At 56.7% G+C, this 26,799-nt stretch overlaps 3 protein-coding genes across 3 annotated transcripts; 1 reads left to right on the top strand and 2 right to left on the bottom strand.

Annotated features, from left to right (window-relative positions):
- Nucleotides 1–866: 866 nt before the first annotated feature.
- CDHR5 (cadherin related family member 5) lies at nt 867–7,311 on the bottom strand. Its single transcript, XM_032414713.1, has 15 exons — nt 7,257–7,311; nt 6,992–7,167; nt 6,609–6,659; nt 5,135–5,227; nt 4,931–5,032; nt 4,709–4,819; nt 4,450–4,620; nt 3,760–3,850; nt 3,500–3,594; nt 3,203–3,403; nt 3,009–3,122; nt 2,875–2,931; nt 2,407–2,764; nt 1,642–1,847; nt 867–1,391 (listed from the first exon to the last, which is right to left on the bottom strand). The coding sequence occupies exons 1-15, from the start codon at nt 7,309–7,311 to the stop codon at nt 954–956; spliced, it is 2,319 nt and encodes a 772-aa protein (XP_032270604.1). The 3' UTR covers nt 867–953.
- Nucleotides 7,312–8,720: 1,409 nt separating this feature from the next.
- Nucleotides 8,721–9,625, bottom strand: SCT (secretin). Its single transcript, XM_032413824.1, has 4 exons — nt 9,546–9,625; nt 9,316–9,417; nt 9,126–9,218; nt 8,721–8,941 (listed from the first exon to the last, which is right to left on the bottom strand). Exons 1-4 carry the CDS (start codon nt 9,623–9,625, stop codon nt 8,818–8,820), a joined length of 399 nt encoding a protein of 132 aa, XP_032269715.1. The 3' UTR covers nt 8,721–8,817.
- Nucleotides 9,626–22,119: 12,494 nt separating this feature from the next.
- DRD4 (dopamine receptor D4) lies at nt 22,120–25,016 on the top strand. The gene is made up of 4 exons (XM_032413815.1): nt 22,120–22,389; nt 23,939–24,051; nt 24,138–24,670; nt 24,814–25,016. The coding sequence occupies exons 1-4, from the start codon at nt 22,120–22,122 to the stop codon at nt 25,014–25,016; spliced, it is 1,119 nt and encodes a 372-aa protein (XP_032269706.1).
- Nucleotides 25,017–26,799: the final 1,783 nt, after the last annotated feature.

Below are 26,799 nucleotides of genomic sequence, written 5' to 3'. Positions count from 1 at the left end.
CAGAGCCCTACCCCAGCTGGATGCCGGGACCCGGAGATCATGACCTGAGCAGAAATCCAGAGTGCACCAGGTAACCGACTGAGCCAACCAGGTGCCCTCACCCCGCTGCCTTTGGAATCTTGAGAATTGTTCAGACAAGAATACTCATATACCCTTGAGAATAAGACATTTGGAAAGGAATTCGTGGTGCCTTTTCATTAGGAAAAACACCGATGACCCCGAAGGGACAGTGTGGTGGGGAAGTCCTGCCTGCGGTCCTGCCCCGATGAAGCTAGCAGAGGGGGCTCTGGTTCCCCTCACGCCGGGCCCACCTGCCACCCTGGCCCATGGCCTGCAGCCACTGCTCCCAGCTCCCCTCACCCGGGGAGCCCCTGCACAGAGCCACAGGTCACAGTCCAGGCGCCAGGGCCGGGTGCCTCTTCGCGCCGAGCACCGGGTGTTTCCTGCCCCCACGGGACCTCACAGGCGCACTGGCTGTCACCCCGAACTTGCTTTCCAAAATGAGTGTTCCTGAGGTGGCTCCTCAGTTACCCCCAGACCAAGAATCTTCCTGTCGGGTGGGGAGGTGGGGGATCCGCAGTGCGGGGTGCCCCCCTCCTGCGACCGTGGTTAGGCCAGGAGAGGAACTTGGGCTGCCAGCTGGCGCTGGCCTGGGAAGCCCCGCGGATGGCGGGCGCAGCAGGTGGTTTACGGGAAGCGGCGCTGCGCTCCAGGCAGGGGCAGGGGGAGGTCCCAGCGCACACCCGGCGGGGCCGCGGAGGACCCGGGGCCAGAGGGGGGGAGGGGGTGTGTGGCGCGGGCCGGCCACGCCGTCCCCTCCCACGGCCGGCAGCTCCGGGGGGACTCGAGCGCAGCCGAGCTTGGAAATTGTCGCTTTATTGTGCGCCGTGGCGTGGGGGCGAGCGGCCCCGGCCGACCTCAGGTCCGGCCCGCGGGGGAGGCGGGGAGCCGAGCTAGACGTAGGTGGAGCCGGCGCCCGGCGCGTCGTCGTCACCATCCGCGTCCGCGTCCTCGTCGCTGCTGACCTCGCCACCAGAGTCGGCGGCGCGGGCCGCGTCTGAGGCGGGTGTGTTGAGGACCACCACGTCGGCCTCAGCCCCAATGTCCTCCCCGAACCACACGGCCTTGTAGCCGCCCTCGGGCCGCCGTTCCTTGGTCAGGATGGACCTCACAGCCGCTGGGCCGCCTCCATCGCGGGCCACCTCGGGGGACTCTGAGGCAGGGCGCGCGGCCGCGGCACTGGGGGGCTCTGGGGGCGCGGGCTCCGGGGGCTCCGGGGGCTCCGGGGCCGCAGCCCGGGTGGGGCCGGGTGAGGAGCGGGGAGCTGGCGCCCAGTTGTCCTCTTGGGGGCCAACAAAGGCCTGGTTGTCAAAGCTGAGGGGCTGGCGATCCTGGGGAGGGGACAGGGACAGCCAGGGCATCAACCAGGACCCCAAGCCTGGGCTGGGACCCCCACCCCTGCTGCCTTCCCCAGAGACAAGGATCCAGGCTAGTCTTTCCTTTCTCTCCGCCTCTTTCGGCCTCCTCCCCATTTTGTGGACTGTGATGTCTACACCCCATCTTTCCTCACCTCTGCCCCCCCGCCTCTCCCTCTCCATCTGTCCCTCTCCGGTCCTGGCACCCCAACCCCTAGGGCCTCACCGGAGCTTTTCCGGAGCAACACTTGAGCGGTTGGCCGTAGTGCTTGTGGACGAGGATAAGGAGGGCAATCAGAGCCAGAAGAAGCAGCGCGCCCAGCACCCCGCCCAGGGCCGCCATGTCCACGACAGAGAAGCGCCGGTCCTCAGCTTGGCTGATCCCTGGCTCGCCGTTCCCCGGAGTGCTGCCTCCTCCAGTCTGGGGTGGCCCTGCCAGCAACACACCACCCACTTACCGTTAGCACCCAAGCTCTTCCCCTGCTGACCTGCTCCAGGCTCTGGATGCCCTGGCAACAAGCCAGGCCTGGTATCCTCCCAGAGCTGAGGTTCTGGGGAATGGCACCACTCACCCCCCAGCTGAGGAGCTGTGTGTTCCCAGGGGCCCTTGGGGAGGCTGCTGAAGGAAGGGAGGGGAGATGGGGGTCAGTGCCCACCAGCTCCCAGTGGAAGGCGGGGGTCCAGCACCATAGGAAGGGCCATGAAGGCAATGCTGGGGCCCGTGGAGAGAACAGCCTGGAATTGTAGGGCCCCCTGGACCCCAAATCTGGCTTCTGCCCCATCCTCCATACACCTTCCCCAGGTTACCTTGTCGGGGCCCCCAGAACCTGTCTCTGTCCAGACCAGAGCAGAACCCCTCTGGGATTTCATGGTCAGTGTGGTCAGGCTGGGCCACCCTGGGGTGGGCCCTGCCCTACTGTGAATCCCAGGACCACCCGGAGTGTGAGTCAGGGAATGTAAGGGTGACTCTGGGGCAAATGGGAGATGCTACCTGAGGTCTGTGGGGTCCTGCTGGGCCCAGGGGGCATCGGCTGAAAGGTTCCTGGCTTTAGCGTCTGTGTTGAGCCCCCGCTGGGTGAGGCTGATGGGAGGAAGGTGCTGGTTCCCACACTGGGGGGCCCCCCGGGCGTAGATGAGGCAAGTGGCCTCAGAGTTGTGCTTGAGGGGAGATGTGGGCCAGTGCCACCCCCAGAGCTGGTCGTAGAGGGTCCCTGAGAGGGCCCTGGGGGTCTGGGGGCTTCCAAAGTGGTCGTGCTTGAGGGCCTGGTTGTTCCTCCAGCCTCTGGGGATGTGGGGGTCTCTGGGGGGCCGGAGGGACCTGGGGGGCCAGGGACAGGATTCGGGCTTGCCTCTGCCCCCAGCATGCCTGCCCCAGGGAAGCCACCACCTGGGCTGAGCCGTCGCCTGGGGTGGGTCCCTCTGACTCACTTGTGGGCGGGGGCTCCTCCCACTCCAGCACCTGTATTTCCACCACGGTGGTTGCTGTGCCTGCGGTCACTGTGTTATTGGCCTCGACCTGGAGCAGAAAGGGGGCTTGTCCCTTGCAGGCCCCGCCTTAACCCCTGCCCCTTGGAGATGCCCCCCTGCCCTTACCTCTGCATAGAAGACCCCCTCATCGGCCAGCAGGGCAGCGGTCAGCACAGTCTCGCCATCCATCCGGAAGTTGGTGTTATTGGTGATGCGATACGTGATGGCAGAGTTGAGGTCCTGGACACTGCCCAGTGAGTCCTGGGTCCAGGCTGCCCCCGTGACCCCCCCAACCCGCCTGCAGTGGAGCTGGTGCCTACCGGAAAGTCAGGGTCCTGGGCCCGGATCCTCAGAGGCAGGGCGGGGGCGGTTGCGTCTTTGACCTCCACGCCTGCTCCCGAGCCGCGCGCCACCCGGCCCTGGTACTGGCTCTCGGGGAAGTAGGGCAGGCTCCCAGTGGCATTTCGGGCATTGATCGTGACCCAGGTCACCGAGTAGCGGGCACGGTCTGCCTGTTCACCCTGGGGGTAAGGGAGGCCTCAGCGACCAGCGGGTCCTTGAAGGACAAGTCCTGCAGCCTGAGGCTCAGGAATGCCATGGAGGCTCGGGGCACCCACCTTGACCAGCAGAGTGAAGGTCTTTGGGCTGGGGACACTTCTGGTCATGGTAAGGTTGCCCGAGTCAGCATCGATGGCAAACGTGCCATCTTGTCCTGAGAGGTTGGTGGGAAGGCTTGGCCTCTTGCCCCCTCCAGTGGCCTGAGGGCTAAGGTCCCAGCTGGCTCTGCCCATATGGCAAGTCCCCTGGGGTGTCCTCAGCCCAAGGTGGGGATGGGGCACAGGATGGGGAGAGAAGCAGGGGTCTGGCCCGCACTCACCCTGCATAATGCTGTAGAGGATGCGCTGGTTGATGCCCTGATCCCCGTCCACGGCGTGGATGGGCCCAGGACGTAGGACGAGGGGGGCTGGCTGCAGGGACAAGGACAGGAGGAGACGCCGTGGGGCTGCTGTGACAGCCCCAGCTCACCCTCTGGCTCCCTCAAGGGGAAACTCGTCTGTCGCACGATTGCCCACCACACGCCTCGCGATCTGTTGCTACTGAGTTAATTTGCTCAAAGACATCTGATTGATCTGAATGACAGGAGTTTCAAGAGCTAGCACACACGGGACAGGGAGAGGTCACGGGGAGTCAGACTCGGGCCTCTCCGTAGGGTGGGAGGCCCTGGAGCCCGTGTCCAGGCCCCGCTGTCCTCCGGTGCCTCCCTGGGCCTCTCAGGCCGGAGCAGGGACGTCAGCTGGTCAGAGACGCAGCTGCCCCCTGGAGCAGCGCCGTGGCCCCTCCACACCGCCACCCTCCCAGCCCACTTCACTGGGTTCCCAAGGCGCTGCCTGGCTCTGCCCCAGGACCGCCGCACCTACGTTTCCAGGGTTTGCTCACCACTCACCACCACGTGGTTGGGTGGGATTGGCTTTCAGAGGAACGTTCGCATGAAAATCGCAACCAAATTTGGCCCCATGGCCCCCAGGCCCCACCCGATGCCCATCCTGCCCCTTCCTGCCCCCAGTACCAGTTTGTGCCCCAGGGGGACAGCCCCGTGGTACTCAGCGTTGATGCAAATGTAAGGGTCTGAATAGCCACAGGGCAGGAACCAGGGGGGGCGAAGGTCCGCAGGCTCCACCTTCAGGTCCAAGGTGGCTGTGGCCGTGTGGCTGGGCTCTGCATTCTCCTCCTGTGTGTCCTGCAACAGCGGGGCCTGGCTGGGTCAGGCCTGGGGGTCCAGGGCCGGGGGCAGCTCGGTGGGGACCTGAGCATCCGGGCCTGCTCACCCGCACCAGCAGCCGGAAGGTAATGTTCTGCCATGAGGAGAAGTCCAGTGGCTGGTCCAGCCGCAGGGCAGGGAGGTTGGTACCCACCAAGGAGAAGAAGTTACTGGCGCCCTGGGGAGGCAGAGGACGGGACTCAGCCTGGGACCCTGGGAGGACACAGAGAGGGGGGATCCTCGAAGGGGGGGTTTGGAGTTGGTGTAGGGGTGTGGGGGTGACACTGACCGGGGTCACCTCCTGGAGGGTATAGAACAAGATGTCATCCTTGTCGAGATCCTGGGCCTCCAGTTCCGTCTCAGGGATGACAGTGGTATTCACTTTAGTGTCCTGGGGGATGCAGGGGGGGTGGTCTGGCTACACCCTTGACCCCCACGGACGGATCCCTGAGGCCAAGCCGCTGGCCCCTCACCCCAGGCTCCTCTCACTCACCTCAGGTATTTTCTTCACCTTGATTTTAAAGGGGAACTCGGGCGCGTTGTCATTGATGTCCAGCACGAACACCAGCACTCTCAGCTGGGTCACCTGTGGGGACAGGTGGAGTCAGCAGCAGTGTGTACAGTGTACGGTGCACACGACAAAGCCGTCTGCCCAGGGCCCCTGCTCTGCAGGGACTACACACAGACCACAGACGGCAATGCTGCAGCACACACGGTGGCCAGTGCCCTGGAGGAAAGAGCACAGGGGCTGGGCGGGGGGGGGGCACCGGCAAAGTCCCAAATGAGAACAGTGGTAAAACACTTGAATTGCTTCAAAAATAATTCTCAAAGGAAAGGAAGAAAAGAGAACCCATAGATTGAAAGAGGCTTAAGAGGGGAGCCCGGCTGGCTCAGTGGGAGGAGAAAGTGACTCTTGATTTCGGGTTGTGAGTTCAAGCCCCATGTTGGGGGTAGAGATGACTTAAATAAACAACCAAACTAGAAAGGAAAGAAGGGAGGAAGGGAGGGAGGGAGGGAGGGGGGAGGGAGGGGGGAGGGAGGGAAGAAGGAGGGCGCTTTAGAGAAGTAGCGGCCAGTCTCAATAGGTGGGCTTTGCTGGGGTCTCTGTTACTGTGGGAAAGGGCGGACATCAGGTGTCATGTGATGCTGAGGAGTTCCTTTTTCCAGGTGGCAACAATATTATGTTTATGTTTAAGAAGGGTTCTTATCTTTTAGAGACTCATCCCGAGATATCTGTGGGTGGTGTGCTGCAGTGTTCGGGTGGGGGCACCCAGGGGCTCCAAGCACAGGAGACCATGGTCAGTGGCTCCTGCCGAGATGGCAGGAGCGTGGGGGCCGGGCTTGCAGCTTAGAACAGAGCGGTCAGTGCCTCTCTGAGAAGGTGATCTTGGAGTGAAGACGCGAGACCGTGAGAGAGGGAGGCAGGTGCACATCTGGGGAGAGGGCTCAAGGCCAGCCCGAGTGGGGTCGGGGTCCATGCACCCAGCCTTGCCCACCGCACAATCCATTTGGCCTCGACCCTGAGTGAGAAAGCAGCCGAAGGCGTCCACTTGCTTGATCAGAGCGTTCTGCCACACTAAGAGCGGACTGGCCAAGGCCAAGAGAGGAGCAAGCAGACCAGTTGCCAGTTGGAAGTTTCCAGAAAGGAGATGCTGGTGGCCAAGGCTCTGGTTGGTTTGGAGTCCAGCTTGAGGCAGAGCCCACAGACTTGCTTGTCGACAGAGAGATGTGGGGGAGAAAATGGGGGGAGGGAACTGGCAGGCTGAGGTGCCTTCCGTGTTGGGGAGTCTCTGCTGGGAGTCTGCATCTCGGGCAGAGGCTGGGCTGGAGGAAGTGTGGACGCCAACATACCACAGGGAGTGGCCCTGGACCAGGCTGAGCAGAGTGCAGAGGTCCGAGCCTGGAGTGTGTTGATGTCACAGGTTGAGGGAGGCCACGAGAGGGCCGGGGGGTTCGGGGGTACTCACCACGGTGTCACCGCTTCTGCACTCCAGGTGCGCTTGCAGCATCGTGTTCTCCTGAGGGGCAGAGGGGTGTCGGGGGTCACCTGCCCAGCTGACCCCAGCACGCGGGCCCCACGTCACAGGTGAGGAGACAGGCAGAGAGGGTCCCCAGCATCCGCGCTAAGTCCAGAGGGCATCGGGGGCCCAGGCAGATCCATCCCCCAACGGCCCTACCCGCCTTGGGGCCCAAGAGGGGTCAGTCGTTGCCTGGGGGGGTGGGCACAGAAGCCTCAGACCCCTGGAATGCCCTTGTCCGGGGAGGGGTGTGGTGGACGCACAGGTCCTATGGAGGGTGAGCCACCCAGCGGCCCCCATTGGGGTGCCCCGCCCAGGTCTGCCGTCTGCACCTCATAGTCAGGAGTCACGTTGAGAAACAGCTGAGTCCCCTGGATCCAGAACGCGTAGGGGGTGGACGATGGTCCGAGGGTCACCTGCTGGCCCTTGGGGACATAGATGTCAGCCAGGGGCCCGCTCTGATTCGTGTTCTCCTGGACTTCGAAGATGGTGTTGTTCACAGAGCAGACTGGAAAGTTGGAGAGGAAGGGTCAGTGCCCTCCCGGTGCCTGCCTGCCCGCCTGCCGCCCAGCCCACCTGCCCCTGCCCCACAGGTACCCTGGGCCTGGGCCGTGGCCATGAGCAGTGGTAGCAGCAGGGCCCAAGCGCCCATCTCGGCGGCCGTCAGCCGGCCGGACCCTCTGAGCAGCTGGTGGTGGCGTCTCAGCCTGGGCGACCTTCGCCCCTGCCAGGCACCGCCCCACATTATGATCCTTTACAAGCCACCGGCCTCCACCAAGGGGGTTCCCGCTGGCCGCCTGGCCAGGCCTGGCCTGTTGCCGGGAGGGGGACATCCAGTGGTTCCCCACCAGAGCTGGGCCACACGCAGGGGCCAACGGGGCTCAGCTCTCAGACATCGAGGCATGACGCAGAAGGCGCTCAGGACACCTGAGTGGGCCTGGGGAGGCGGCTGGGGGGCGTGGCTGCGTGGGCAGAAGCTGGGGCAGGGGGTTAGGGGCTGGGGGGGTAGGGCCTGGGGCAGGGGCTCAGGCCTGGCTTCTGTGTTGGCTGTACCCACCCCTCCCTCCCAACCCCGGCTGCCCCTCTGCTGGCCCCTTCTGCCAGAATCATCTTGGAGCAAGGTTCAGGCCCCAGGTGTGCCCTCCAGGTGTGCCCTCTAGGGCACCTCCTCTCCCCACACCAACCGTCTAGGTCTGGAAGGAACAGGCTGTTTGCGTCCTAGGGTCACCCCTGCCTATCCTGGAAACAAGCCCGTTTCCTCCGAGGGGGTGGGGTGGGCAGGGCCACAGAGATGGGGATGGGTGCTGGGAGTTCCTGGGGGGGAGCCTGGGTCCCCATGGGTTCTGATGTTTGACAAAGGGGTTTCTGGCAAGGCTCCTTGGCCCAGGCCCCCAACTGCCCTACCCCCAAGCCCCCCCCCCCCAGCTGGATGGGGACAGGAGGGAGGGGCTGCTGTGATGGTGGGGGCCGTGGCCCTTCCGCTCTCTAGGCCTTTGCCTGGCGGCTGCACACCCCCCAGGCTCCTGGCCTCGCCCCCCGTGCGGTGGTGCCTCCATGGCTTCCAGAGGCCCCAGCTCCTCCTGGGGTGCCATCGCGGTCCCCACTGCACAGGCTCAGATGGGTCAAGCCATGTGAGACCACAGAGCCTGGAGAGGAGCCCCGACTCGCTTGGAGAGGACGCCTGGGCCCCCGGGTGACAGCGAGCCCGTCACCACTTCCTGCCCGAGCCTCCTTGCCCCCCAACTCCCTCCCCACCTGCTCCACACGCTGACACATGGCCTCTAGGGCAGATGTCCTGTGCCCCCCACCCGCCCACCCAGAGCCCCTGAGTGTTTGCTGAGTGGATGACAGGGATGCAGATGGGTCTCTGGGGAGCCCAGTCAGCGGGACAGGAGAGATAAGGGAGGTGAGGCGCCCCACTGGCTTCCCAGGTTTAAAGGGCAGCTGGGTGTGGCCATTGTGCTAGAAGCTGCGGTCAGGCCCCCCCTGCATTCTGACAGCCCTGCCCTGGGAGATGGCGCAGAGTGAGCTCACACGGCCGGCGTCTGAATTCCTCCTTTATTGGTGACAAGTGCAACCCCTCCTCCTCCTCCCCACCCCCTCCCCTGCCCAGGCTCCACTCCGCTCCCCTTGGGGTGGTGGGGAGGTTCCTTCTTCCTCAGGATGTCTTCTGTGTCACCTCCGCAGCAGGGACGGCTGGCTCTGAAAACGTGGCCCCAGACCGGGATCCAGGAGGCAGCTGGGGAGACCAGGCCTGATCCAGCGGCTCCCTCAGGGGCATCCTGTGGAGACAGCCAGGTTAGGGGCTGGAGACTGCTGCCCACCTGGGGAAACGGCCTCCTCTGGTCACCAGCGCTGTTTCACCTTCCCACACCCCTGGCCCGCTGCCGCGACCGGTTCCTGCCACAGACCCAGGGCGCCCCGCGGGGACCAGAGCTGGTGGGCGTGGACGGCGGTGGTGCTCACCAGGCCTGCAGGGTGGACGTGCCCGGCCAGTGCAGGCAGAGGCGGCCCTCCGCCGGCGTGGTCCGGCTCGTGCTGTTCTCTGTGTCCTGCTCGCTGCCCCCCGCCCCAAGTCAGAGTTAGTCCTGGCGGTGGGGGGCGCCCACCCGCCGCCGTTCCCCCGCTCCCAGGGCTAGCGCCCGCAGCCCCTCACCTGCGCTTCCCCACCAGGCCCTGGAGCAGCCGCTGCAGCCGCGCGCTGTCCCGCAGGCGGCTGAGCTCGCTGGTGAACGTCCCATCCGAGTGCCGCGGGGCCCTGCGGGGGCGGGGGATGGCGGGGCCGCGGGCCGTTTCAGGGGCGGGGCGCGCGCAGCGATGGGCCAGGGGGCGGGGGCGGGGGGCGTCCGAGGGGCGGGCGTGGGTCCCGGGGGGCCGCGGGCTCACCTGGGGGGCGCGGGGGGCGCGGCCGACCCCCGGAGCAGCAGCGGCAGCAGCAGCAGCAGCAGCAGGGGCGGGATGGCCATGGTGGGCGCGCCGGGGGAGCTGAGCGCCGCTGCCGCCGCCCGGGCCCCGCGCGGCCCCTTTATAGCGCCCGGGAGTGGGGCATCGATCGAACCGGAAGGTCAGAGCCGCCCACCCAGCTGTCGCCCCGGCTGGCCGCCCGCCCCCACCGCCGCGTCGGCGCCCCTTGGCTGGCTGGGGAGGGAGGGGAGCGCTGCGCCCGGGGCACCGACGCGCGGGCCGGCGGGGGTCGGGGGGGGGGCCCGGGGGCGGAGGGACCTCCGGGCGAGCTTGCGGCCGGAACAGCATGTGCAAAGCCTCCGAGCCTGGCCCGCAGGCTCTTCGGAGGCGCTGCGGGGGCCGGGCTGGGCGAAACCATCCGCAGGGCCCTTTCCGCTCTAGGCGCAGAGGCGGGCTCGGGAGGGGAGATGCGCGCGGGCGGAGGCCGGGCGAGGGGGAGGCGACCCGGAGCCTCGGAGACGCGGGGCGAGCGGTGGGAATAAGGGAGGCTGGGTCTGTGTGCCTCTTGTCTGCATTTGCCGCTCAGTTTTTCTGTAAACCTAAAACTGCTCTTTAAGAAAAGTCTACTAATTATTTTTAAATCAATGGAAAGTTTGGGGCACCTGGCTGGCTCAGCCGGTAGGGCATTCGATTCTTGATCTTGGGGTCGTGAGTTCGAACCCCACATTGGGTGTAAAGATTACTTAAACGAATGAAGTAAACTTAAAAAAAATAAAATCTTTTTAAAATGAATGTAAAGGGGCGCCTGGGTGGCTCAGTCATTAAGCGTCTGCCTTCGGCTCAGGTCGTGGTCCCAGGGTCCTGGGATCGAGCCCCACATCGGGCTCCCTGCTCCGCGGGAAGCCTGCTTCTCCCTCTCCCACTCCCCCAGCTTGTGTCCCCTCTCTCGCTGTGTATCTCTCTGTCAAATAAATAAATAAAATATTTAAAAAATAAAATAAAATAAAATGAATGTAAAGTTTAACACAAGAACTACTATTTTATAACTTCATTTACTAGATTCGTAATTTCTGTTTAAGGATTTCATTAGTACTGGTTTCTGACTTAATCCCGTATTGATTAAGCAGGAGTAACGCGGCTGCCCGCCTTTTTCCCTCCGGTCGGTCTGCATGTCCACCTCCTGTCCATCCCAAGCCCGCATGCAGGCTCAGGCCTCTCCAAGCCTCGGGAGGTTCAAATGAAGGGCGCCCGCAGGCTGAGATCCAGCTCTGCCGGCAGCCCGCCTCCACCAAGGAGTCTGAGGCTTGGGGTGGCCTCCACATCGTCCTGGCCTCCACCCTCGCGCCTCTCCCCTCCCGAGCCCGCCTCTGAGGCGCTGGGGCCCCTCTATGCTTAACGGACTGAGCCACCCAGGCCCCCTGAATAATAGACGCTTATCAGATATGTGATTTGCAAATATCTTCTCCCATTCTGTGAGTTTTCTTTTCACTCTTGGTAGTGTCCTTTGATGCACAGAAGATTTTAATTTTATGAAATCCAATTATCACTTGTTTTGTTTGTGCTTCTGGTGTTATATTTAAGAAACATTGCCAAATTCAAGGTCATGAAGATTTGCTCCTATATTTTCTTCTAAGATTTCTACAGTTTTAGATCATATATTTAGGTTTTTGATCCATTTTGAGTTATTTTTGTATGTAGTGTGAGGTAAGATTCGACTTCATTGTTTTGCATGTGGATACTGAGTTGTCCCAACACTGTGTGGAAGAAACTCTTCTTCTCTCATTGAATACTCTTGACACCCTTGTTGAAAATCAGTTGATTCGGGGGCGCCTGGGTGGTTCAGTCGTTAAGCGTCTGCCTTCGGCTCAGGTCATGATCTCAGGGTCCTGGGATCGAGTCCCGCATCGGGCTCCCTGCTCAGCGGGGAGTCTGCTTCTCCCTCTGCCCCTCCCCCTGCTTGTGCACTCACATGCTTTCTCTCTGTGTCAAATAAATAAATAAAAATCTTTTTAAAAAGCCATTGATTTTAAATGTACGGGTTGATACCTGAATTCTAAACTCTATTCCATTGATCTATCATGTCTAACCTCATGCCAGTACCATACTGTTTTGATTCCTGTAGCTTTGTAGTAAGTTTTGAAATCAGGAGCTGTGAGTCCTGCAACTTTGTTTTTCTTTTTCAAGATCATTTTAGTTAATTGTGGCTCCTTACATACACTTCCATATGAATTTAGGATTCACTTTTCCATTTCTTTTTTTTTTTTTTTAAGATTTTATATATTTATTTGACAGAGAGAGACACAGCAAGAGAGGGAACACAAGCAGGGGGAGTGGGAGAGGGAGAAGCAGGCTTCCCACGGAGCAGGGAGCCCGATGCGGGGCTCGATCCCAGAACCCCGGGATCATGACCTGAGCCGAAGGCAGATGCTTAACGACTGAGCCACCCAGGCGCCTAGTGGCTTTTCCATTTCTTTAAAAAAGAAAAAGAAGCCGATGGGGTTTTGATAGGCAGTGTATCAAATCTATAGATCAGTTTGGTGAGAAAGGCCATCTTAACAATATGAAGTCTTCCAAGCCATGAATATTGTTTTCTTTAATCTCCCCCAGCAATTTTTTTTTAAAAGATTTTATTTATTTATTTGACAGAGATACAGTGAGAGAGGGAACACAAGCAGGGGGAGTGGGAGAGGGAGAAGCAGGCCTCCTGCGGAGCAGGGAGCCCGACATGGGGCTCGATCCCAGGACCCCAGGATCATGACCTGAGCCGAAGGCAGATGCTTAACAACTGAGCCACCCAGGCGCCCTCCCCCAGCAATGTTTTATAGCTTTCAGTGTACACATCTTTTACCTTCTTGGTTAAATTTTTCTTTCTTTTTTTTTTTTTTTAAGATTTATTTATTTGAGAGAGAGAGAGCACAAGTGGGAGGGCAGAGGGAGAGGGAGAAAGAATCCCAAGCAGACTCAGAGCTGAGTGTGGAGCCCAACATGGGGCTCAATCTCACAACCCGGAGATCATGACCTGACTTGAAAGCCAGAGTCGGACTCTCAACCAACTGTGCCACCCAGACGCCCTGCTGAAATTTATTTCTAAGTATTTTATTCCTTTTTTTTTTTTTTTGGTGGGCAGCAAAAAAAGTTTATTGAGTGATAGTAAAATGTATTGAGTGATAGTACAAGGTTCTGGAAGAGGGAAGGGACCCTAGAGGGTTGCCCTCTAAGTATTTTGTTCTTTTTGATGCTATTACAAATAAATTATTTTCTTAATTTCATCTTTGAATTGTTCATTACTAGTGTATAGAAATATAACTGATTTTTATATGATGATCTCATATCCTGCAACTTTGCTGAATTTATTTATTAGCTGTAATAGGGTTTTGTTTTGTTGGATTTTCTATGCATTAGATCATGTCATCTGCAAATAGAAATAGTTTACTTTTTCCTTTCCAATTTTGGATACGTTTTATTTCTTTTTCTTGCCTAGTTGTTCTAGCTAGAACTTCCAGCACACGATGAAGAGAAGCAGCAGAAGTGGGTATCCTTGTCTTTTTCTTGATCTTAGGAGAAAAGCCTTCAGTCTCTCACTATTGAGTGTAATGTTTGCTGTGGGTTTTTGATAGATGTCCTTTATCATGCTGAGGAATTTTCTATCTTTTTTTTTTAAGTTTCTTTCAATTCACAGTTTATTGAGCCTTTTTATCATAGAAAGGTATTGGATTTCATCAAATGCTTTTTCTGCATCTGTTGAGATGATTAAATGGGTTTTTCCCCTCTGTTCTAGTAATGTGATGTATTATATTGATTGGGTTTTGTCTGTTGAATTACCCTTGCATTCCTGGAATAAATCTGCACTTAGTCATAGTGCATAATCCTTTGAAAAATGCTGCTGGATTAAGTTTGCTCATATTTTGTTGAAGAGTTTTGTATATATATTTATAAGGGATATTTATCTGGAGTTTTCTTTCTTGTGATGTCATTGTTGAGCTCTGAGAGTTCTTTATATATGTTGTGTACAAGTCATTTGCTGAAAATGTAATTTGCTGATATTTTCTCCCATTCTATGAGTGGAAATTTTTTTTAACTTTTAAAAAAAGATTTTATTTATTTATTTGAGAGAGAGAGAAAGCACAAGCAGGGGGAGGGGCAGAGGGAAAGGGAGAAGCAGACTCCTCGCTAAGCAGGGAGCCCCATGCTTGGCTCCATCCCAGGACACTAAGATCATGACCTGAGCCAAAGGCAGACCCTTAACCACTGAGCCACCCAGGAGCCCCAATCCTGTACCTGTTTTGTCAGATTTCTACGTATTTCATTTATTATTATAGCTGTTGTAAATGGTGTTGTGTTTTTACTTTTTAATTTTGGCTTCCAGTTATTTGGTGCTGGTGTATAGAAATACAATTGATCTTTATGTGTCAACTTTATATCCTGCTACCTGGCTAAGCTGACTTATTAGTTCTAGGAGCTTTTGTAGATTCCTTGGGGTTTTACTTAGACAGTCATGTTGTCTGTGAATAGGGGCAGTTTTACTTCTCCCTTTCCAATCTGGATGTATTTTATTTATGTATTTTTTTATTGCTTGATTGCCCTGGCTAGAATGGTAGCACAGTGTTGAATAAGAGTGGTGAGAATGGACATCCTTTTTCCTGAGTTTAGGTAGAAGGCACTCAATCTTGCATCATGAAGTGTCATGCTGACTGCAGGGTTTGAAGACGCCTTTTGTTGGGTTGAGGGAGTTCCTTCTAGTTCTAGATTGTTAAGCACTTTTATCATGAGTGCATGTTGAATTTTGTCAAATGTTTTCCTCCATCAGTCAATATGATCATGTGGTATTTCTTCTTTGGATTGTTAATTGGTATTTTACATTAATTCGAGGCCATCCTTCTTTTTAAATTAAGTAGTTAATGCTATGAATTTTCCTCTGAGCATAGCTTTAGCTCCATCTCATAAATTTTGATATGATGTATTTTTATTTTCTTTTAGTTCAAAATATTTTCTAATTTCTCATTCGACCCATAGATTACTTAGAATTGTGTTAATTCCAAAACTTTTGGAGATTTTTCTGTTATCTTTCTGTTGGTTTCTAATTTTATTCCTTTATGGTCAAAGAACATACTTTGTAAGATTTCCATTCTTTTAAAAAAATTTTTAAGCTTTCTTTTTTGATGCAGAATATGGTCTATCTTGGTGAACACTCCATATCTATTTGAAGAGAATATGTACTTCTCTGTCGTTGGATGGACTGTTCCATAAATGTCAAATATATCTACTTGGTTGATGGTTATTCAGATTCTTCTATAGCTTTGCTGATATTCTGTCTACTTGTCTATTGAGTAAGGAGAGATTCTTAAACTATCAAACAATTCTTGCAAGCCAAATAAGTATTATCTTGAATGTTTCAAGCATCCCATAAAATTCTGCAGTAAATGGTTACAAAACTGGCTCCAGCACCAGTGCAAGTGTCACCACTAGGGTGACAGCTCCAGCTTCTGTCTGATTCTAGAGGGTTATAGACATACTCATCAGTCCCAGGAGGATGGAGTGGCCTTTGAGGCTGCACATCCCAGCTTTCACCGGCCAGAGGCTTTGGACAGAATTAGGACATCCTTCTGTCAGGCTGAGCTGCCCAGCTTTGCATCTTTTTTTTTTTTTTTTAAGATTTTTATTATTTATTTATTTATTTATTTGAGAGAGAGAGAGAGCAAGAGGGAGCAGGGGGAGCAGCAGAGGAAGAGAGAGAAGCAGATGCCCCACTGAGCAGGAAGCCCAACATGGGGCTCGATCCCAGGACCCTGGGATCATGACCTGAGCCGAAGTCAGATGCTTAACCGACTGAGCCACCCAGATGTCACAGCTCTGCACCCTTTATTGAGCGTCACTGAAGCCTTGGTCTGCAGACCTGGGATCACAGACATTTTGTGAAGCTTAATTTACTATTTATGGCTACTCTTTTTGATGTATGGTTCTATGAATTTTAAAAAATAGTATTCAAGGTGCCAGGCTAGCTCAGTCAAAGGAGCATGTGATTCTTGATCTCGGGGTCATGGGTTTGAGCCTCACATTAGGTGTAGAGCTTACTAAAAGAATAAACTTTCGGGGTGCCTGGGTGGTTCAGTTGGTTAAGTATCTGCCTTCAGCTCAGGTCATGATCCCGGGGTCCTGTCGGACTCCCTGATCAGCGGGGAGTGTGCTTCTCCCTCTGCCCCTGCTGCTCCCCCTGCTTGTGCTCTCTCTCTCTCTCTGACAAATAAATGAATGAAGTCTTAAAAAATAAACTTTTAAAAATAAATAATATATTCAACTTTGTAAGCACCACCACTTCGATCACCCCAAATTCCCTCATTTTATTGTGAGCCCTGACTCTGAGCCCCTCGTGGCCACTCTTCTAAATGTGTATGTACCTCACAAGAAATCTTCAAAGTACATCCGGCTAGAACTGACCAGAGAAGTAGAGAAACCCACAACTATATGTGGAGGATTCAGCACTCCTCTCTCAGTAATTAATAGAACAGATAGAAAGTTAGCAAGGACATAGAAGGTCTGCCGAGCTGCATTCTGATCTGACTGACATTTACACACCTCTCCACCTAATAGCAGCAGAACACACATGCTTTCCAAGTACACACGGAACATTTGTCAACATAGATTGATTATATTCCAGGTCATAAAATAAACCTTAACAAGTTTAAAAGAATTGAGGTCCGACGCAGCATTTTTTCCTCACTATAATGGAACAGACTAGAAGTAAATAACAGAAAGGTAATAAGAAAATCTCCAGGGCGCCTGGGTGGCTCAGATGGTTAAGCATCTGCCTTCGGCTCAGGCCATGATCCCAGGGTCCTGGGCCCACGTCCAGCTCCTGGCTCAGCGGGGAGCCTGCTTCTCCTTCTCCCTCTGCCTCTTCCCCTGCTCATGCTCTCTCTCTGTATCTCTGTGTCTTGAATGAATAAATAAAAATCTTAAAAAAAAGAAAAGAAAAGAAAAGAAAATCCAAAAGAAAATTTGGAAATGAAACAACATAGTTCCAAGTAACCATGGGTCACAGAAGTCTCAGGGAAAGAAGAAAACATTTTTAACTGAACATGATTGATCGAACACACAGAAATGTGTGGGATGCACCTCAGAAGGACATTTATAGCATTAAATGCTTATGTTAGAAAAACAATGGCCACACAAACTAGAAAAAGAACAAATTAAGCACAAAGCAAACAGGATGAAAGAAAGAATAGAGATAAAAGCAGAAATTAATGAAATTGAAAACAAAACAAACTATAGAAAAAAATCAATGAAACCAAAAGTTGGTTCTTTGAAAAGATCAGTAAAATTAATAAACCTCTAGCAAGACTGACCAAGAAAAAACACACACTTTAAGAATAAGGGATGAGGGGCACCTGGGTGGCTCAGTCGTTAAGCGTCTGCCTTCGGCTCAGGTCATGATCCCAGGGTCCTGGGATCGAGCCCCGCGTCGGGCTCCCTGCTCCGCGGGAAGCCTGCTTCTCCCTCTCCCACTCCCCCTGCTTGTGTTCCTGCTCTCTCTGTGTCTCTCTCTATCAAATAAATCAAATCTTTAAAAAAAAAAAAAAAGAATAAGGGATGAAAGAGGCAACAGAAACCTCAGAGATATAAAAAGGTTAATAAAGGAACATATAAACGACTCTAGGCCCTTACATTTGAAAACTATCATGAAACATATCAACTCCTTGGAAGACACACTACCACACGCCCTCAAGAAGAGACAGACAGCCTGAACAGCCCCATGCGCATTAAAGAAACTGATCTTCATAGTTAGAACTCATCCAGCAAAGAAAACTCCAGGCCCAGATGTCTTCGCTGGCAACTTATTCCAACTGAAGGAAGAAGAGTTAACATCAATTCTACACAATCTGGTACAGAAAAGAGAACTGAAGGGAGCACTTCCCAGCTCAGTTTAGGAAACCAGCACTACTCTGCTGCCCCAACCCCAAACCAGATAGAAACAACGGAAGAAAAGAGAACCACGGCCACAAAACTCCTTGACCGACGTTACCGAATTGAATCCAGCACTATATGGAAAGGTGGGTAATGCCATGACCAAATGGGCTTCATGCCAGGAGGGAAAGCCTGGCTCAGCATTCCAAAACCCATCCCCGTGCTTCACCACATCAGCAGCCTAAAGAAGAGAAGCCATTCGACCATCTCAGTAGATGCAGTAAAAGTATTCGAGAGATTTCGACATCTGTTTGTGTTGAGGCCTCTCAGAAAACTAAGAATAGAATTTCCTTAACTTAAAGAGGAACCAACCCCCACAACTGCCAGGACACTTAATGGTGAAAGATGAAAGCTTTCCCCATTAGACTGAGAACAAGGCAAAGATGTTTGCTTTCATCATTTCTGAACAACATTATGTTCAAGTTCCCGTTAGTAAAATAAGGGGGAAGAAAGGAAGGAAGGAGGGGCGTCCAGATAAGAAAGGGAGAAATAAAATGGTCTCTACTCATAAACAAGATAATTGTCTATTTAGAAATCTGATGAAAAAAAAATCCTTATATTAATAGGTTTTAGCAACAACAAAGGACACAAAACTATTTCTACATGTTAGCAATGAACAATTGGAAATGATATTTCTAAAAAGAACCATTTACCGATCATATCAGAAGCCATGACATATTTAGTTATGAATCTTACAAAATATGCGCAGGATCTGTATGCTGAAAACAAAATACTGATGAAAGAAATCAAAAGGAGACTGTGTTCATAGACTGGAAGACTCAACATCGTTGAGATGTCAGTTTGCCCTAAATTAGTTGCATAGATTCAACACAATCCCAATCAAATTCCCAGCAGGACTATATTTGTAGATAGAGACAAGCTGATTTTAAAATTCATACATATACACGGGCGCCTGGGTGGCTCAGTTGGTGAAGCGTCTGCCTTCGGCTCGGGTCATGATCTCAGGGTCCTGGGATCGAGCCCCGCGGTGGGCTTCCTGCTCAGCGGGGAGCCTGCTTCTCCCTCTCCCCCTGCTTGTGCTCTCTCTATCTCAAATAAATAAATAAAGTCTTCTAAAAAGTCCATACATACAGACAAAAGAACTAAAATAGCCAAAACAATTTTGTGAAGGAATAAAGTTCAAGGACTGCTAGAGCCTGATTTCCCAAATTACTATAAAGCTAGAGTAGTCAAGGCTGTGTGTCCTTGCTGAAAGGACAGATGTATAGACCTGTAGATAATGGGATAGAAGAGAGAGTAAAAAAATAGCCCCACACAAATACAATCAAGGGATTTTTTTGACAGAAGTTTAAAAGCAATCCAATGGAGAAAAGATAGTCTTTTCAAGAAATGATGCTCAGCTGACTGGACAGCCATAGGCGAGGAAAAAAAGAAAGAGCCTCAACTCATACCTTACACGTAAAAAAAATAACTCCGATATGAGGATGAAGTGACAAGCTACAATCTGGGAGAAAATATTTTCACATCATGTATCTGACTCTTCTTTTTTTTCCCCCATTTATTTATTTATTTTTAATTTATTTGAGAGAGAGTGAGAGCGAGAGAGATCACAGAGGGAGAGAAAGAGGGAAAAGCAAACTCCCTGCTGAGCAGAGAGCCCAATGTGGGGCTGGATCCCAGGACTCCAGGATCATGACCTGAGCTGAAGGCAGACTCTTAACTGACTGAGCCACCCAGGCGCCCCACTTTTTTTTCCCATTTTAGTATGTGATGGCATGTCATTGTGATTTTTGTTGTCATTTCCCTGATGACTAAAGATATTGAGCACTTTCTCATGTTTATTGACCATTAGAGTTCTCTCTTTTGTAATGTGCCTCTTTAATCCTTTGCCCTTGTTGAAAATTGGACTGTATTTTCTTATTGATTTGATGCAGCTCTTTGTATATTCTGGATCCACATCCTTTATCAGAGATCTATATTACGTATGTCCTTTCCCAGTCCAGACTGCCTTTTCACTCTTAATGGTGGCCGACATCTGGGGACCAGGAGGAAACTCCAAGTGGATCAGAGGCTAGGCTAGATTCACTACTTGGCATCCAACCCAAGGTCGCAGAGCCTCCCCTGCCTTGGACTTCTGTCCTGTGAGAAAGTGAAGTCCTCCTGGTCCAGTCACTAGTATTGTGAGTTCTCTTGTTCAAGGCTTCAGAAGGGAAGAAAGCCTGCCTGTCCCTCCCCCGTTGGCCCCCTGATGGGGCTTCCCTCCATTCACCCGACACAACCTCTCATGCCCCAGGGCGTCCCCCACCCCGCAATGATTGCAGGCCCCAGTCTGCGGCCCTGCACCCCCATCCCCTGAAGCAGCCTCTCCTCCATGACGGGGACCCTGCCCAGTTACTCTCCAACAATGGCCACTGCCGGGTGCTGACTTCATAGCCTGAAACGAGATAACAGGAGGAAGGAGCATGACAAGCGCTCACGGAACTTTGCAATCGTCATGGTTCTGCCTGCCTTTAGACTCACATTACCTGAGTCACCGCCTTCTTCACCCTCTCAGCCTGCACCTGCCAAACCCACAAACTCACTGGATCTTGGGGCCATCTCAGGTCCATTACCCCCACCTGCCAACACATGGATCTGTGTGAAAGGGATGGAGGTGTTAAATGCAACTCAGACCTAGATACCTGTCTACACACATACCCTGCACACACCTTACTTACATTATTTTTTTTAAGATTTTATTTATTTATTTGACAGAGACACAGTGAGAGAGGGAACACTAGCAGGGGGAGTGGGAGAGGGAGAAGCAGGCTTCCCGCCGAGCAGGGAGCCCGATGTGGGGCTCGATCCCAGGACCCCGGGATCATGACCTGAGCCAAAGGCAGACGCTTAATGACTGGCCACCCAGGCGCCCCACCTTTCCTATATTAGATCCATGTGATTTCACCCCTTATGACTATCATTATGGCTTTTTTTTTTTTTCAGAGTCCTTGTTTTCTCTTTAAGGTTTTATTTATTTATTTGAGAGAGAGAGAGCGAGAGCAAACATCCAAGGGGAGGGGCGGAGGGGGAGGGAGAGGGAGTCTCAAGCAGAATCCGTGATGAGCGCAGAGTCCGACATGGGGCTGATCTCAGGAGCCTGAGTCGGAAATCAAGAGTCTGGTGCGCTCACCTGACTGAGCCACCCAGGTGCTCCTTGTTTTCTCTTTAATACGCACATGCTCAGCTCACCAAGCGGGCCACTGTGTCCCCTGCTGTCTCGGAGTTCCTGGCAACAGCTCTGTGCTCCAGGCCCATCCGGAGTCTCCCAGCCTCCCAGGGTGGAGGCAGCCAGAAACGGAAACTGAGGAGGATGGAGGCGCATTAGGCAGTCCCACAGAGTGATGCAGGTGGAGGGCCCACCTCACGGGCCCGTTAGGGACGGGCTCCAGGCTCTGTGTCCCTCTGACTTAGTAAGTCCATAATACGTTCTCACTGTAATGCACTTTCCGTGTATGTTCTTTCTGTGCACTTCTGAATCAGCGGGAGCACAGCCCGGGCTGACTCCATCATGCACAGCGGTCTCTGGCTAACTGTGTCCTGTGCATCTGGTCTACAACAGTCCTACCTATGGACCTGGGACCCTGCCCCCAGAGGGCCCCCCCACCCCGTGCTCCCACAGTCATGTGTTGGCAGGTGGGGGTAATGGACCTGAGATGGCCCCAAGATCCAGTGAGTTTGTGGGTTTGGCAGGTGCAGGCTGAGAGGGTGAAGAAGGCGGTGACTCAGGTAATGTGAGTCTAAAGGCAGGCAGAACCATGATGATTGCAAAGTTCCGTGAGCGCTTGTCATGCTCCTTCCTCCTGTTATCTCGTTTCAGGCTATGAAGTCAGCACCCGGCAGTGGCCATTGTTGGAGAGTAACTGGGCAGGGTCCCCGTCATGGAGGAGAGGCTGCTTCAGGGGATGGGGGTGCAGGGCCGCAGACTGGGGCCTGCAATCATTGCGGGGTGGGGGACGCCCTGGGGCATGAGAGGTTGTGTCGGGTGAACGGAGGGAAGCCCCATCAGGGGGCCCACGGGGGAGGCGGGCAAGGAGTTCGGGTCTCTCGCTGTCTGGCGGAACCGGCCTGAGAAGGGTGCTCTCAGGATGTCCTGGGAACAGGGTGGAGTGAGAAGCGGCCCCGCCTCCGCCTGGAGGCGCCTCCTGGGGCGTCCCTGAGAAGCAGATACCCCTCCGGCGCAGGCCCGACGGGGGTCTCTGGGGCCCGGCGGGAGGGCGCTGGCGTGCCCGCACACCTCGAGGGAGGGTCCGGCCGACCTCCTATCCCGGTCGGTCTCCCAGAGCGCAGACCCGCGCGTACCTCCAAGCCTGCGCGGCGCGGGGCGATGCTGGGCCCGCCCGTGCCAATCACCTCGCTTAACTCCTCTCTTAAGGGCCGGTGCATTTGTCCACCGGCCCGTCTCCCGGAGCGCAGAAGTCCAAGACGGGCAAAGACAGGGTGCCCCTTAGAGCGCCCGGGGCCCACCCAGCCGGGCGGATCAGGGCGGGACTCCGGCCGGGCTCGGGGCGTGCCTGGGGGCGGGGCTCCCGGGGTCGCGACCCGGGCACTGTCCGCGGTGCTGAGCGCCCGCCCGGCACATGGGGGCAGGTGCACCATGGGGAACCGCAGCGCGGCGGACGCGGACGGGCTGCTGGAGGGGCGCGGGCCGGGAACCGGCGGCGGCGCGGGAACTCCCGCGGCGGCGGCGGCGCTGGCGGGGGGCGTGCTGCTCATCGGCGCGGTGCTCGCGGGGAACGCGCTCGTGTGCGTCAGCGTGGCGGCCGAGCGAGCCCTGCAGACGCCCACCAACTACTTCATCGTGAGCCTGGCAGCCGCCGACCTACTACTCGCCCTGCTCGTGCTGCCTCTCTTCGTCTACTCCGAGGTGAGCCCGCGTTCACGACCGCACGCGCACTGCTCACCTGCTCCTTCGTCCCCTGTCCCCATCCACCGTGAGGACCCAGAGCCACCCGGCCACTGGACTTCTCAGGAACCTCGAGCCGGGCGGCTGCAGGGACGCTGGGCCTGGTCCCAGGACAACTGGAGCCTCGGTCCCCTCTGATCCCTGCCCCCCATCTCGCTGTCAGTTTACCTGTTTGGCTGGCTGGCTGTCCGCCCTCCCTCTGTGCCTCTCTTTTCCTGTCCCTGTTTTGGCGTCTCCTACCCAAGAGATGCCTTTGCCCTTCAAGCCAGCCAACCTCAGAAACAGGCGAGGTTGGCAGTCCAGCCACCCACTATCCCTCAGCTGAGGTTCCATTCCCCAGGGGAGGCAGATGGACAGGCAGATTCAGGTTTACCCCCCGCCCCGCTCTCCCTGGGGCACAGACACACACACATCACTGCACAAACCACAGCCAGGCATGACCAGGAACATGCACACACCAGAGCACCCAGGGAAGGAGACCCTCACTCACGCACATACTCTGCCCACAGCAGGAGGGGCATTCAGCTGCGAGGAGCTGATGGCAAGTGAGTAGGGTTGGAGGAAGGGGAGGCCCTGCCCTGATGCTGGAACCAAAAGCAGGGGTTGGCGTGGGGTCCAGAGCCCCCGCCAAGAACCAGGGCCCAGAAGCCTCCATCCCCAGACCAGGTCTGGCCCTCGGGTGGGTCCCCCTTGGTGCCAGCCCTTGTCTGCTTTGCGGTTTGGGCAGAGAAAAGCTGCTTAGGCCTGGGCTGGGAACTCGGTGACCCGGGCAGTGGGGGAGGGGAGGGGAGACTCAGTTTTTCTGAGGTGGACGTGGAGAGACTGGGCAGGACAAGGACACACATGACCTGCCCCTCCCCCAGAGCCACAGACAGACATCACAGTGACAGCTCTTAAGCTCCTAATCGTCCCAAATCAGCGGGAGGGGATTTAGAAGGGGGTGGCTGTCTGCTCCTTTGCCCTTGGTGAGGGCACTGGTCACAGTGCTGAGGCTTTTACGTCTTTTAACTCATTTATCCTCAGAGCACTTATGTGGATACTATCATCACCCTCATTTTACAGATGAGGGGACAAAAGTGAGGTGACTTGTGGAGTCCCAGAGCAGTGACAGAGTTTAACCGGACAGGCTGACTCTTAGCCAGGGAGGAAACGGGGAGAGTGGGCTTCATGCTCCAGGGGGCTGGCCTGCTGGGGGAGCGCCCCCCTGCCCGAGCCCCACAGCATCAAGATCAGAGTCCTCCACCATCTAGAGCCCCTCTCCAGGGGCTCCCCAGGCCTTTCTCGGCTTTAACAGAAAGGGTTCCTCCTTTGTGGGAGGGAATCTCGCCCAGCTCAGTGGGAAGGCTGCCCGGGAGTGCGGGCCTCTGGCACATCCCCGCTCGCCCCAGAAAGGTGGGGGTCAGAAAGAGCACAGCCCAGGTCGCTGTGAGGGCTCCTGGTGCGGGGGAGACCGGCAGCGGGCCTTGCGTCTGCTGTTGCGCCCCCGCCCCCGCGCCCCTTCCCCGCGCAGGTCCAGGGCGGCGTGTGGCTGTTCAGCCCCGGCCTCTGCGACGCGCTCATGGCCATGGACGTCATGCTGTGCACCGCCTCCATCTTCCACCTGTGCGCCATCAGCGTGGACAGGTGAGCCGGCCGCGCCCCGCCCCGCGCCCCGCCCCGCCTGCCCCGCGCCTCCCCCGTCCCGGTCGCCCTCACCGCGCCCCCCGCAGGTTCGTGGCCGTGGCCGTGCCGTTGAGTTACAACCGCCAGAGCGGCGGCGGGCGCCAGCCGCTGTTCATCGGCGCCACGTGGCTGCTGTCGGCCGCGGTGGCGGCGCCCGTGCTGTGCGGCCTCAACGACGCGCGCGGCCGCGACCCCGCCGTGTGCCGCCTGGAGGACCGCGACTACGTGGTCTACTCGTCCGTGTGCTCCTTCTTCCTGCCCTGCCCGCTCATGCTGCTGCTCTACTGGGCCACGTTCCGGGGCCTGCGGCGCTGGGAGGCCGCCCGTCGCGCCAAGCTGCACGGCCGGGCGCCGCGCCGGCCCAGCGGCCCCGGCCCGCCGCCCCCCGAGGCCGTCGAGACCCCCGAGGCCATTCCGCCCCCCGAGGCCGTTGCGCCCCCCGATGCCATCCCGACTCCCGACGCCACCGCGCCTCCCGACGCCATCCCGGCGGAGCCCCCGCTGCAGGGAAGCAAAAGGAGGCGCGCCAAGATCACCGGCCGGGAGCGCAAGGCCATGAGGGTCCTGCCTGTGGTGGTCGGTGGGTACCTGCCCCGGGGTCGGTGGGCGGAGTGGAAGGTGGGAGCGCCCACGGCCCGAGACGGTGCCCAGGACGCCGGCGGGGGGTGGGGGCTGCCGCAGGGACGCTGGTTCACCGCGCCCTCCCCTCCCCCCCGCCCCCAGGGGCCTTCCTGGTGTGCTGGACCCCCTTCTTTGTGGTGCACATCACCCGGGCGCTGTGTCCCGCCTGCGCCGTGCCTCCGCAGCTGGTCAGCGCGGTCACCTGGCTGGGCTACGTCAACAGCGCCCTCACCCCCCTCATCTACACCGTCTTCAACGCCGAGTTCCGCACGGTCTTCCGCAAGGCCCTTCGCGCCTGCTGCTGAGCCGCCCCTCACCCGCACCCCCAGAGTCCTCTGCGAGGACCTGGCCATGCCTCAGGGGGCAGGACCCCAGCAAGGGAGGGGGCGGTTTTGTACGACTGATTAAACTAATACCTTCCTAAACACCTGCTGGGAAGGCTGGGGCTGGGCCTGGGGAGGACCGAGAGGGGAGGGTGTGGGAGGAGCAAGGAGGAGGAGCTTCTGCCCCACGTGGAGCCCAGACCCCTACTAAACCGGCCCCAGCCAGTTAAGCCCCTGCTTCCTTCTGAGGAAGCCCAGAGAATAGACCCCACAAAGCTGGCTCTAGGCTCAGGGTGAGGTGAGAGGCAAGCCAGCTCTTGCTTGCGCTCCAGGGAGGCCCATTCAGCCTCGCCAGAGGAGAAACTTCCAGAACCAGGGCAGCCCTTGCCTGGGAAGGCCAGGACTCTGCTCGTGGGGCTGCCCACAGGCTCACTCACGGTGACTCACACCCTCCTCCAAAAGGTTCCCTCCCTGACGCACCCTCCCCCCAGCTGTTGCGGGCGGCAGCCTCACCCCCCACCCCACAGCCCTTGCCCCTCTCTCAGTGGGAGAGTGTGGACAGTTGTCCTGCAGAGAGGAGACTTGCCCTGGGGCTGCGCAGCAGTTTCCTGAGACCACCCTTTCCCCAGTGGGAAGACCACCACAGTGGGCCCATCAGCAGCCAGGCCCCAGCCAGACCGGCCCCTGCTTCTGCAAGGAGCAGCCAAGGTGGCCCACATCCCACTCAGCTAGCTGAGCTTTGGCGGCTGCCTCCAGGTCAGAGCACAGCTCCCTGCCTGTGATGGTGTCCAAAGCCCTGAGGAGATGGGGCCAGGGTGCTGGGTAGGCCCACCGAGGCAGGCTCCCACAAGCAGGAGGAGGTGCCTGGCCCAAGGCAGGGCAGAGCCACCCAGCTGCCCCTCTGTGCTCACAGCACAGACCCAATCCTGGGGAGCAGGGGGCAGCTCTCAGCCCCTCCAACCTGGACTTCGTCTCACTCTCCCGGTCCTGGGGAGGACCTCTGCTTTCCAGGGCTACTATGCCCGTGTCAGGGACGCTGTCTGTGCTTCTAGGCACTAAGTTTTCTTCTGAACGTGAGAAATTATGGGCTGTGAGGTCCTGACCTCACAATAGCACGGGGCTGCCCCTTCCCGCCTGTGGGTGCTCACCCTCCCCTGCTCAGGGTCTCAGTGGGAGTGGGGCGAGGGGCACCTGGCAGACCCTGGCTCTGGTGGCTCCTTGAGTTTCTGCACCTTCTTGCCCATGAAGTGTGAGGACACCCTGGGTCTCCCCGCAGGGAGTAGCCGTGATACTCAGACAGGAGCACAAGCCCCTGAGCCCCTGCCCCCACTGGCTATCCCCACAGACACCTGCCCCAAGCTGGGCCAATGGTCCCTCCTGGGGGTCTCAGACTTGAAGAGCAGAGAGGGTCACTGGGGCCCTCAGGCTGAAGGCAAGGTCAGAGCAAGGGGCCCCCCATGCCCTCTGATGCTCCCTCCACATGGACCTGTGGAGCCACCTCAGGTAGTCGGAGAGCCCTGCCATCAACCAGCACCTCCCCCTGCCAGGCAGCTGTGGGCACCTCCCAACCTTGGCTGTGTCGCATGCTGTGTCCTCCTCATCATCACCTGTATGTGGGGGCAGGACTGACCAACCCCACGAGCTGGGAGCTGCTGGGGACCTGGACGGTCCCCACTGGCCCTGTAGGCAGGACCTGCAGCTCCCACAGAGGAGGACAAGGTGCACAGGGCGGGGGGGGGGGGGTACATGCAGAGCCACAGAGGGC

Source organism: Phoca vitulina, unplaced genomic scaffold, assembly GCF_004348235.1.
Source record: "Phoca vitulina isolate PV1807 unplaced genomic scaffold, GSC_HSeal_1.0 scaffold16, whole genome shotgun sequence".
Lineage (NCBI taxonomy): Eukaryota > Metazoa > Chordata > Mammalia > Carnivora > Phocidae > Phoca > Phoca vitulina.
The sequence above is the reverse complement of the archived record's forward strand: the minus strand, read 5'-3'. Positions and strand labels throughout refer to the sequence as shown.

Bases quoted from the DNA above. Each gene is read 5' to 3' on its own strand.
- CDHR5 (XM_032414713.1), bottom strand. From the start codon at position 7,311: ATGGGCGCTTGGGCCCTGCTGCTACCACTGCTCATGGCCACGGCCCAG. The intron at 6,660-6,991 runs GTGCAGACGGCA...TCTGCCCCTCAG, and splicing joins ACGTGACTCCTGACTATGAG to GAGAACACGATGCTGCAAGC. The intron at 1,848-2,406 runs GTAGCATCTCCC...TGTTGCTGGCAG, and splicing joins CAGGACCCCACAGACCTCAG to GGCCACCCCAGACTGGAGGA.
- SCT (XM_032413824.1), bottom strand. From the start codon at position 9,625: ATGGCCATCCCGCCCCTGCTGCTGCTGCTGCTGCTGCCGCTGCTGCTC. The intron at 9,418-9,545 runs GTGAGCCCGCGG...CCGCCCCCGCAG, and splicing joins GCGCCCCCCGCGCCCCCCAG to GGCCCCGCGGCACTCGGATG. The intron at 8,942-9,125 runs GTGAGCACCACC...CTGTCTCCACAG, and splicing joins ACGTCCACCCTGCAGGCCTG to GATGCCCCTGAGGGAGCCGC.
- DRD4 (XM_032413815.1), top strand. From the start codon at position 22,120: ATGGGGAACCGCAGCGCGGCGGACGCGGACGGGCTGCTGGAGGGGCGC. The intron at 22,390-23,938 runs GTGAGCCCGCGT...TTCCCCGCGCAG, and splicing joins CTCTCTTCGTCTACTCCGAG to GTCCAGGGCGGCGTGTGGCT. The intron at 24,052-24,137 runs GTGAGCCGGCCG...CGCCCCCCGCAG, and splicing joins TGCGCCATCAGCGTGGACAG to GTTCGTGGCCGTGGCCGTGC.